Source organism: Bemisia tabaci, chromosome 4, assembly GCF_918797505.1.
Source record: "Bemisia tabaci chromosome 4, PGI_BMITA_v3".
Taxonomy (NCBI): Eukaryota; Metazoa; Arthropoda; class Insecta; order Hemiptera; family Aleyrodidae; genus Bemisia; species Bemisia tabaci.
The window spans coordinates 61489794-61502388 of record NC_092796.1 but is presented as its reverse complement, the minus strand read 5'-3'; the positions used below and the strand labels follow the sequence as shown (position 1 = coordinate 61502388).

The 12595-nt window shown below is 38.7% G+C and overlaps 1 protein-coding gene across 1 annotated transcript in view; it reads right to left on the bottom strand.

Moving 5' to 3' along the window:
- LOC109031788 (carbonic anhydrase-related protein 10) overlaps window positions 1-12595 on the bottom strand; it is a 115977-nt gene that overhangs the window by 33569 nt on the left and 69813 nt on the right. The window contains exon 6 of the mRNA XM_019043540.2: window positions 714-809. Coding sequence (XP_018899085.1) covers window positions 714-809 — 96 coding nt within the window. The remainder of the gene's footprint in view (window positions 1-713; window positions 810-12595) is intronic.

Sequence of the window (12595 nt, the reverse complement as noted above, 5' to 3'; positions counted from 1 at the left end):
TTTTAATTCTTCTTCTCGTACTCCGTCTGGCTTCGCGTCCATATTCTTGGGCCGTTTATTTTTACTTGGCACGGTTCCACGCTTTTGAGTATTCGTGCATTCAATGAAAAAAGTCATTTTTCACGCGTGGTAGTTTTCCAGCCGTCTTGGAAACGCAATCGGTACGAGAAAAATAGGAGAGCATGTTTTTTGAAAAATGGACCTTTGGCATCTTAAATCCTGGAGTAACCAGCAGTTTCAAGGCAAAAAATAATAGACCGCACCAACTGCTGCATGGATTGGATTTTGTAAAAAGGAACCGAGAGCATTTCACTGTCGCTATGACTGTGTAACTTTTTTACCTTGCAAATGTAAACTGATCAACTAAACAAGTTTTATCTCTCAATAAACTATAAATTCGAGACGAAAATTGCCTTTTAAATTTAATTTTATGATAAATGTTATACTTGTTTTCAGTTATTTTTTGCAAAGAATGTAAGTTGCACACTCCTAGCTACAGTGAAATGCTTGTGGTTCCTTTTTGTAAAATGCAATCCAACTAGACAATAAGGTACAAATTAAAGCGTTTTAAAATGAGCATTTGTTCTAGCTTCAGTTTTGAAAATTTTCTGCTAATCCGAATAAATTTTATGTCTGGTCATATATTAAAAAGTTCCGGTTGGTTGTCTTTCTGAGGAGTTGTTTTGTAAGTAAGTGAGAGAACGTATACTTACTTGTAATAAAAGCGAAATTGCAGCTATTCCTTGAGCTTTGTACGACGCCTCGGAAAAATTTGAATACAGCTGAGAGTTATAGCCAAATACCTGGATCTGTGAACAAATAACAGTAAATAATCTCTGCGGCAATGACATTAATGAGCAATGATGAGTATAATTTAAGTAATTAAATCTTTTGGGAGATAGGAAAAATGCTAAGTAAAGATTCTTCGGATTATAACTGCTTGACGACATCAAAAAATGCTGTTGCGACGGAATAAGGCTCTCACATGCACCAAGTCAATGAGCGATGACAAAATAGATAATTTCTTTTGCATTCAAGACCTCCATAACGCATGCCTATCTCAATGTCGCTCGCGAATTAATCGAGCCAAGTAAATCGCGCTCTTGAGGTAAAGTTCAAAGGGCTGACTTTCAGTTTTTGCCTCTGTCATATCTGCGGGAGAATTATGTGATCACGACACTCTTGACGAATGATGCTTTCAAGACGTTTCTGATAATGTGTGTCATACAAATATTTTCTAACCTCATTGGAGAGAAAGGGGGGGGGGGGCTAATGAGATATTCCCAAAACTCAGATCCTCTTGAAAAATTTTAGAAGATCGACAATGGATGATAGTAAGTTTTCCACAGGATAGCACAGGATTACAAGCTAAGAGAGATCTGATATTCGATGAGCCTTACTCCGAGGATGGACGAAAAAGGCGGAAGGGTGGAGGATGAAATTCCTCCTCTCGTCTGTCTCACAAAGATGGTCCGGGGTTCAAGTTATCCGATCACTCATATTTTAACAAGATATACATGTAAAAACAATCTCAACTTTCTTCTAAAGGTGAATTTCAACGTATGCAGTTCGAAAAAAAAAAAAAAAACTTTTAATGCATGCAAATTTAAAAAGTCGAGGTTAGAAAAGTTGGCGGATGACATGCTTTGATGTAACAACCGAGGTGATGAGAATACCATCTATTACGGCGTGAATTTAAAAGGAAGAGGAACTTGGAACTCGACGCCCGCTCAATTTTCTCTATCTCTCTTCGCGTCCCCCTCTCTTGCCTCTTACTTGTGTTTTCTTGTACATTTTTTCAGGTAATCTGTCTGCTCTTTATGCAGCGTTTAAAATATTTTGTACTTTTGTTATAAGTATTTCCTTGCTCACATTTCCTGTCTTTCCTCCCTGGTGTTTACTCTTGTTTTCGTTCGACTCATCCTCAGTTAATCCCACTTCGTATTCATTTTGAAAAATCCATAATCCAGATAAAAACACAGGAAAAGGAAATTTTTCGTTAGTCATGTGAAGTACCATTCTACTCATGTGGCTTAATCATTTTTCTTTCTCTTTGAATTGAACTATTGGTATACCGCGTATCAGAACATGATTAAGCCTCCAACTGTAGTGCCGTAATAAGGAAGAGCGCCAAATAAACCTTAAGACGTTGCCAAATTTACTTTCATAAATCATGAATTTATATCATAAAATTTGACAGTATTTTTATTCCGACTTTACAAAGAATTTTGTTCGTAATATGATCTAAAGTTCCTGAAAATTTCAAGGAGAAATATTCATTACTTATTTCTTTGGAGATGAATATATTCTAAGGGGAAATTTGGCGACATTTGGAGGCTCATGCGGCATTCTTTCTTATCACAGCAGGATAAAAAGAGAATCTGAGCTTAGTTCAATCAACGGTTTGCAAGAAAAAAGGAGAAATGCAAAAATGTAATATAAAATTACTTTCACTAAACATATGACATTTTCCCTTTAAGATATGACAACTTGACATTTTGGCTGCTGTTATAGACAGTGGATTCTAGGATCATAAAGTTTGAGATCTTTAAAACATTTATGACCAAAATTTCGACGACGTTTTTTAAATTCCATAACTCGAAAAATCGAAATCTGCCTCTAGTACTTATGACGTCCATACTGATACAAAATCAAATTATACGGTAGGAGATGTTTAATTGTACAATTTATCCAAGACAGATCTTGGATTACGAGGATTATCGTGGTACACCTGTAAAACGCGAGAGACATAAAATTGTAGGTTCTCTACCGTCCCCGGTCGACCGTCCCGAAAACAGCTCACAAGAGACCGACTGAGGTTTTAAAAATGTCTTCCCGGTTTGCCTTGTAAATTCCGTTTGCGGAACTTCTCAGAACGTGATCGGAATTAAAGACGCTCCGAGGCGTGGAGTCGAGACAAACAGATCCTTAAAAAGCGTGCAAGAAAGTTACTTTTTTACCTGCTCCAAACGATTACCGAGTGGTAAAAACTATTTATCAACTTCTCAAAACATCTCTCCCGCGTGTCTAGCCGTGGTCACCCGAGGAGGGAGCAAGAATAATACACTACCGCGGAAACTGAGCTTTGGTCGGATTTCGCGTTGCTCCTACTTTCAAGGATTACCTCCCGCGCGATGCTTGCAGCGAATTCACTAACTTTTCCAAAAAAAACTCAACGTTATTATTCTTTTGCACCAGGAACCTTGCATGCAAAAAACATTCTCAGTGTTGGACCACATTTTTCTCTTCATTATTAAGTTTTCCTCAAATTCGCCCATGTGACATGCATATAAATATAATTAATATATGATTATGGGAACACGTAAACAAGGAGATAGAAGATCTCCAAGACTACCACTTTGATACCAGAAACCAAGCTTTTATTTTAAACTTTAAGTGGGCAGCTACCGACTACAATAGAATAACGATTCAACGACGAGAATTCAATCAGAGTCATGAAAATTACGACCAAAGAGGCCCTCAAAGAAATTAAATGAAATAATTAGAACACCTAATCTTTGCTGGATCTAAAAATTTAAAAAAGGCATTATGGAACTCTGACCTTAAAGGAGACACGGTGTAAACAACAAGGAAATACGGCAAAAGTTAAATCTACAGTATTATTGGCTAAGACACGAAGAGTGACTCCGGATTGGTTTGCTGTTGTAATATTATTTTTTGTGTATCAAAATTGAGAAAACTGCATGATGATAGAATGAGAGAGAGAGAAAGCAAAGCGCTCCAATAAAGACGAATAACAGACGAGACGTTTCATGAGCTCTGTGGTCCCCAAATAAGAACGTCAAAAGTTTTCCGTTTCAGTATATGAATATTTGATCAGTGCTTTCATATATGGGTGAAGAATCAATGACCAGAGCTGCTGATTGCTCAAATTGATAGACAAAACTATTGACAAAGTGATTGGCAAAGTTATAGACAAAGCTATTGACAGTTATAGACTAAGCTAAGGACAAAGTTATAGGTAAAGCTATAGCTGAAGTTAAAAGCAAAGCGATGGACAAAGTAGACCAAGGGAAAATGGAGCGATCCTATTGGTTGACACGAGTTGTTGTTACAGACTATGGGGGAAAATGATGGGCTAACTAATGGGCCCCTCGTGGGTTGCCGTTAGTTAATCTATTACTTAGCTCCTTTGTCCATTGTAACCACCCGTTCCACCAAGGGGATCGCTGCGTTTTGATTTTGTCTCCTCTGTCTATCGCTTTGTCTATCAATGTCAATAATCACTCCGCCGATAGGAAAAACTGAAGGGGGCCAAAAGCTTTGAGCGAGTAAAGTGCCTGAAGCTTAAAGAAATTACTTTAGGGAGGAAAACTGGCAGAAGGGGATGAAAAAGTGAGTAGAACGATCCGAGGTGAAAATTTTAACGGAACTACGGCGAGGTTCGGATAGTGAATGTTCCTCGAGCAGAAAGAAATATCTCGCCGTCAGAGCCCCGATGTAAGAGACTGATCTTGAAGCGTTCTCAAGACCGACCACCTCGCGGGTCTAGCTTCCGTGCTACCCGGACATTAATTAGGTATGTTTCGTTTCTTCTCTTCATCGACTGACCCTCATCCGAGGGCAGCCGAGATAGCATCGCTGTTGTTTATTATCGCGATCTTCCGCCGGGCCCGTCTTCTAATCCGGCACCTTCCTCCCCGCCACGCCGGACCCGAGTGAATTATTTTCCCAACGATGAGCGAAACTTGGGCATCCAACTTAAAGTTCTCTCTGTTGAGACTCGTTAGTCTTGGTGTTTGATGGAATTCGCCCAGCAGGCTATTATCTGAGCCGAGGGAATAGAGCCACTACCCGCCGCAAAGGATAAACGAATACATTCCTGAGTACTCGAGTTCAAAGCCACTGTTACCGAAATTTACATCAAATACACTCTCGCCGTGTAGGTTAGGCACGGGAAAAATCCGACGGATGACTGTGGTTTGGCAACAATGTTAACTTGTGGAAGTTTCGGAAAAGCGATAATGAATCTGGGAATCAGGCCGCAACCTTTGTTTCAGGAACGATTTTTTCCCTTCTCGAACTTGAAAAAGCAGGTGAACTTGCTTTTTAAGCAGTGTGTCGGTTGCAAAATAAGACATTCTTGCATAAGCTCACTTAAAATGAGGATTACGATGTTTCACAATAGGACCGCGTTTAGCAGAAATGAACCAAGCCACATCAGCTTTTGCCGAATTAGATTAGGCAATTTAATTCTTTACAAGAGAACGTTTGTGCGGGTTCCTTGAAACGTTTCAGGAATTTGCTTCGTACTACGCTGAAAATTCACTGAAATTTGCATAAAAATCCATACGGCCGTTTTAATGTGAAACATTAAATTGTCCAATTATTGGCAATAGCTTATGTGGCTTGGTTTGTTTCTACTTCACGGGGTCCAATAGATCTATTGTAAACTTTGGCTAAAGTTAAGAAAAGCAAATCCAGGCGACAACTCATTAGCGGCAGAGCGACGCATTGCAAGTTCACGCCTCGCGCCATCTCGCCTTCAATTCTGCAGACGCAACGCGGACATCCATCGAGTACGAATAGTTGTATCTCTGCGCCGTCATCGACGCGCATCCTATTCCTTACTCTATTTCCTTCCATATTGTGTTGGTTCTATTCGTCTTATTTGTAGTGGTGTTTCAAGTGTTACGTGAGCAACACAGCCAAAGATAGGGAAGGCGTAAAAAAACATGTCTTACGTTCAAAAACATAGAAACAACATGCTTCACAATCTGTCATAATCGACGTATTTAAAATACGGGTGAATTATAGACCCGACCTAGGACTTTGCGCTCGAAAAAAGTATTGGGCATCTAAAGGTTTGAGGAAAATGATCTCATTACGATAAATATATCAGGATAGTCTGAAATTCACTCCTAACTTCACAATCTGCGTAAAATTTTAGCGCATCTTTGAGCTACTTTCTTTAAAAAGTAAGTACAGCACTGCTACCGTATATACAGGGTTGATACCGATGTAATGGTTCACTCTAGTTAGCCAAAATAAGAGATAAATGATAGCAAAAATATTAATACGAAAAACTTTAACGCACTTGATTTCAAAGAAACATGCTTGAAATTAAGAGGGGTCCGAAAGCTGGCGGCGGTTTTTTATGCGAGCAAAATTTAATCTGATATGAGAGATAATCTGTTATTGAAAAGCAAAAATGTAGAAAAGTAGTGCTCCTATCTCTTGAAATATGACAGATTTTTCATCATAGAGCTTTTTTTTTTTTTTTTTTTTTTTTGAAAAAAGGGCGAGTTAAAAAAATAGCAAATAAATTTAGACGAAAAATTCCGACGCATTTGACTCCAAAGAAACTTACTTGAAATTATGAGGGGTTCGAAAGCACCGGCGGATTTTTATTCGGGCAAAATTTATTCTGATTTATAATCTGTTATTGAAACTACTATACTTCGTACTATACTTCGTATAAGTATTAATATAGATCATAATTCTAGGCTTGAACGTGCTAACTATAAAACCTTCCAAGTACCAACTTCCGAGATCAACCGAGCTCTGTGAAAACACTCGGTGGGAGATTACTCAACGGTCCGGAATAATCATTCGTAGCTTTAAGGTGCATTTAAACGAGAAAATGAGGTTTTAAGGAGTTCAGAGAAGGAAAGATTGAATCAGAGGACTGTCTATATATATACACGGGCGGGGAAAGAATGAAGTCAAGTGACGAGAATTGGCTTATCGCCATTCGTGACAGACCCTTTCTCTTTGAATTTTTAAATATCACTCCTCGATTCCGTCTGCGTTAATTTTTTTTCGCGTTTTAATCACCACGAAGCGGGACAATGTGGCTTTTCCCACGCTTCCCTTCAAAGAAAGTAATCTGAGAAAGCCACTGAATAATATCCTGAAAGACAATATAAATAAAGAGAAACGCTGCAGAATCTTCTCGCATTTGCAAATCTTCAATAGGATGCGATATAGTTTTGGAAAAGATTGTGATGCCATTAGAGGTTTCTTTTTTAGTTTCACGATAAAACTTTTGGTGGCAGTGATTAAAATAGATTAATACAGGAAAAGTTGGTAACGTAGCCAACAAGCGTTAAAAATCAGCATAAAGCTGGAAATCTCAATACAGGGGGAAAAAGCTCATATGAGCACAATTTTCCCTCAGAAAGATGTGCTGTTTGGTGCAACACTAGTTACGACTACCGAGAAGGCAACTGCAGACGCGTTTCGGGTCTCGGGTCTGATTGGACCCGTAACTAGTGTTGCACCAAACAGCACATCTTTCTGAGGGAAAATAGTGCTCATATGAGCTTTTTCCATATTGAGATTTTCAGCTTTATGCTGATTTTTAAAGCACGCTGGCTATGTCACCAACTTTTTCTGTCTAAATGACTTGTGCGTCTACTGCAATCAGTTTGTAAATAGATTAATGCTTCGTGTGATTTAATTGCTTAGGAATTTACTGTTGCGATAAGAAATTGATTGTGAGTATTCCGAACCTATCAGAAATATTGGATATGGACACAAGTTATATCGATCGCAAGTAACACGGTTAGGTTACTGCAGAGTTAGCTATTTTTGTCTATTACCCTTAATATTCAAAGGCTTGTCGATGTCCGAAAAGCGAGTCCACGTATCTCTATTGTGGCGGTTCAAAATTTTTGCTCCTACTTTCTTTTGCGAAGAGAGAGAGAAACCAAATTTGTAACTTGACATTTATACAGAAAATTCTGCTGGTAGAGAAGAAAAATCAAGGCAGTTTTCAAAGATTTACGTTTACTTACTTTCTGAAGAAAAACTGAAGAATGACTTAAAGTCTGCATCGTTGCAAACGGAAGTACAAGCTTCAGCACTGCGGCCATGGATACGTTAATTTCGTGGAAGAAAATAACGCGATTAAAGGTTTTTGAGAAACGATGAAAATGTACTCATCACACAGCAAAATAATTTGTTTTTTTAATATTGTGCAGGAATAGGAGGAAGTAGGGCAAGTTAATAATAGTGTCCGCGATGTATCTCCAATATGAATTTGCCTGCTGCCTTACTTATTATTTCCTCTCCACGGTTCGCGACGTCCAGACCAAAAGAAAAAGTGATTGATCAAATAGTTGCTTCTCTTTTATTGAAATTTCTGGGGACTGGAAACTCAGTGGCTAAGTGATGTAAAGTTGAAACCTCGTCAGTGTGAGGGGGAAAAAGTTATTAAGGCCGAGGAACAGGAATGAGCGAATGCGACCCGCGAACGAACAATGTTCGCGACGGACGACAATTCCACGATACAACACCAGCAGCACAAAGTTTATATTATCATTCCTTATGAAAAATGAACAATGCTCGAGTTATTGCAGGTTCCTTGGCTAAAGTTTACTATTATTGCATAAGTTTACGGAAATTCGAGACCCTAGTTCTGCAATATCTGGCATTCAGTCCTGTGGCGTGCTTTGCGATATATTGATTAATCTGTCATTTAAACCTATGGAAAATGATCGATACACGGGGTGTTTGCGATAATCGATTATTTATCACAGCTTCAAATGGGGAAATATCGACAATCGATCGTTCCCGCCTCGCCACTGCTGGCATTTGCCAATTGCAGCTTGCAGTGGCCAACTCGTTACTCGCATCTGTCATTTTCAAAGTTTGTCCATCTTGAGCGATAATATTTTTTCTCTGGGCTCCAATACTTCAGCCAAACTGGAATATTGGTTTAGTTTCGTGTGAATATATTTCATCACTCTGGAATAAAGCCTGAGCATGCAGGGAAGAAAGCCTGTTTTCTTTCTTCCCGACAGTCTTTGGTCAATTTCGCGGTCACCATTCGTAAAACGATGAGCAAACTGAAATTGCATTCTGTGTGCACAAAATGGTTTATCTTTCTTCTTTCTTCTTTCTTTTTTTTTTGACAGACATGAAATTTTTGACTACAACTGCAAACTGCAACTGCTATTTTTGATGTTTATTTCGTCATATTTTTAATGTGAAAAATAAATTGTAGAAGAAAATTTCTATGGGAAAACCAATGGAAAACCACTTTTAGAACCTAAAATGTTTGTATAAACGGAGTTATAAGCGTTTAAAGTTTCCAAATTTTGACCAAGCTCTCTTATTGACTCGATCCACTGTGCGTCGTTCGGTGTAATTACTCCGGTACGCGTCCCTCAATACTAAACCTATGTGCAAATAAGTACGCAGAAGAATTTCATCCATTTTATCATTTGACTTGTCTAGTCCCCGAACAATTTTTTAGATGAGATCACGATTGCTTACTTTGTGGGGTGTAATCTATAATTAACTGACTATCTGGCAAATTGTGTGAAAAAATTGAAACATCTCATAATCATTGAATTTTCAGTTTAGGGTGCCCATGATGAAATGGCTTTCGAATTCACCCTCCGACGATAAAGCGAGCTTGAAGGTATTATACTGCTAGTGGCTCAAGTCGCGGGAATATTTTTAAAAAAGACACCGCTTAGAAAGTCTTAAAATTACCGTTTAAAATTAAAAGCTAAAATAAAGTGTTTCCTGATTAATTTAAGTTTGAATTATTTTGTTATTTATTTTGAATGAATTGACTTTGAAAAATTCAAAAGGATCCACAGTAGGATCAACAGTAAAATTATGTATGTATGCGTAGAATTACTATAACAGACCACCTGCACAGTTTTGTGACCGATGAAGCATTTTTTCGATCCATTTGTTACATCCGCTGTCATTTGAACTGGATTTGGCGAGATCTGTGGCATAGTAGCCTTAGGAAAAGAGCTTTGTATTGTAACTGGACGTATTTATGCGAAAAGGAGATATGTGCAAGTGGAAAGATGGGGTGTGCTCGTTAGTTGGGTCATAAGAATCAATGTAAAAGTGGATATAGTTCCTTTTGAGAAAATTGATAAGCGGGATTTGACATTAAATCAAAAGGAGCTAAGCGCCAAAATATGCTAACTCATCAGCCGCGGGCATGGCAAGAGAGCGTTGTGGACAGGGCTCATGAGTTAATGACCAACGACGACGATCCCCCGTCGTGCCTCCGCGTTTTCATTGCCGCTGACGTCACTGGCGCTTTATATTCCCCATTCATTCTTATGGCCCGACCACTAACGAGCACACCCCATCTTTCCACTTCCACATATCTCCTTTTCGCATAAATACGTCCAACTGTAGTCATATGGAGACTTAATAAATGTTGTTCAAGACTTGAGGCGATCATTCTACTTTGCTATAACTCAGCAAGAGGTCCAGTTCGTGGGCGAGATGTGCAATTACACCCGCAAAAGGAAGCGTTTCGAAGGTGAATTAAAGGATGAAAGCTGTCGCCATCGCGATGTTTTGTGAGCGTCCGACTTGAGAGACAAATACCGGGATTATGACGAAGCGTCACTTAATTGACGAAATAATTACTCCGCGCACAATTCCGGAATAACTTCCACCCGCAGAGCGGAGCACCGTCGGGACAAATTACCCGTCTCTCACGCTTCGCTCTGTCAAACGATTAGTCCTACGAAATTTTACCGGAACGTTTCTCGATATTTTATTTCTTAAACGTCTCTGTTTCCGCAAGTGAACGAGAACAAACGATTCCTGATTACTCACAATCTTTCATTGAACCAGAACTTCGTAAGGCAATAAAAACTCAGAATAATGAGTGGATTTTTCGTTTTGATTTTTTTGTTTGAGTATTTGCTAGTTTTTTTTGTTTTTTTTTTTGGGGGGGGGGGGAGATAATACCTTGGTCGATCAAATTTATAATTCAATTACTTCTTTTACACAAAAAAAAATCATGATTTATCTGTTGAAAATTTGCACAGTTAATAAAAAAACTACAGTTCTGTATTGTTTGCAAAAAGTAGAAAAATGACGGGGCATCTTACGGTCTCTGCCATTCGTGCTAAGGAAAAACACAGTTTGCGCCTTCAGACATCGCTAAGTTTCCTTCGATATAATATAAATTTCCAAGGAAACCTGTAAATATTTTTCATCCAATTTTCAGAGAATTTTATTCTCGACCATATCTAAACTATCTAAAAATTGAAGAGAAAATATTCATGTCTTTCCTCATAATAATAATAATAAAAAAATACATATTATCGGAAAAAATTTGGCAACTTTCGAATGTTCATAGAGAGTTTTTCCCTTGGAACGGCAGTTCTGCTCTCGATCACTGCGCTGCCCCCCTCAGACGATTTGTCATTTGGATGAAGACGGCGTTAGGATACAACTATTCCAGCTCGAAGGTTGTCCGCGTTGCATATGCACGACATTGAAGGCGCCTCAGCTTTCTTCATTCTCACAACGAAGTGCACATGGTAAATTGCTATGAAGAATTGGTAGCGATGAGCACTGAGGAGCCAACTTACGCGCTACATTATTTTGTAACCCTCTTTTCACAGTGCAGTGCGTACTCACACAATTCAAACAATTTTAAATCACTACTAATCCTTTGTTTCTTTATCGGAACTACGTGATTGACACTTACTTTCTTTTTCGCCCGATGAATTTTCGGTTGTCACTCTTAAACGATGGCGACAATACGTGGAATTTTAACGTCAGCTTTTAGCTTCGGTTTTATTTTTATTTTCGTTGTTAGTTTTAAGTACCTGATGATGACTTCTACAGAAGTCGAAATGGCCATCGTTTAAGAGTGACAACCGAAAAATTCATCGGGCGAAAAAGAAAGTAAGTGTCAATCAATTTTAGATCATTTGTGAATTCAGGCTCTTTTATGAAATACATTAGATTATTAGTTCTCCATAATGTGCAGCTTGGAGCAGTTCAGTTTTATCTAGATCTACTTCAGTTAGTTAGTTAATTTTTATGAGAGATATTTGGCAACTAAGGCTGAAGATATCTTCACAGAAAATAGGAAGGGTGAGTACAAGTACAAACATTTAAATTTGGGTATTTTATTCATTTTCAAAAATTTGAAAATTCATCTTTGTTGATAAGACGCGAAATAATTAAAACTGAAATAGATTTACGTGATCAGCTGTTGTGTTAACAAAATTCAGTGATGCTGATGCCCATATCGAAAGAGGAAAAAGCTATAAGTTAATGTCACTTCCCACGGTGATCGACCAATAATCTATTAATCGACCCAATGAAGGCACGGCCAGGAAATCGACCAATCTCACACCTCCATCTCAGCCCAGTCTTAGCCTGCTTTATCGACAAAAGTTCAATGATCGCTCGGCAAATGACTTTTAAGCAGACTTCCGACTCACTCCCTTGTGGTCCGTGTTAGACTATATTCGTGACATCAACATAAGATTCGATCAATGCTAAAGCCCAGCATATCCTTTTTCTAATGAGAATTCCTATACTCAGGGGCTTTTCAAATAATGGACATGTTCGGTTTTCACATTGAACGATCCGTGTGAGTGGAGGTGAAAATAAGGGGAAAATTTCATTCCCAAATCGTAGCCGCAGCTCTCGAGATGAGAAACTTAAATTGGAAATTGGCGCGCTCTGAAGCGTCATAACTTGAGCGAAGTTTGAAGAGCCTTCATTCTTGAGCTGTGGCCGGGTCTAAAGCGTCTAGCAGCGTGTGATCGGAGATCGGGAGGTGGCCATTTTTACTTGGAAGTTGGTGCGTGTTCGGGAGGAACGCGTAATTAGTCCTTGA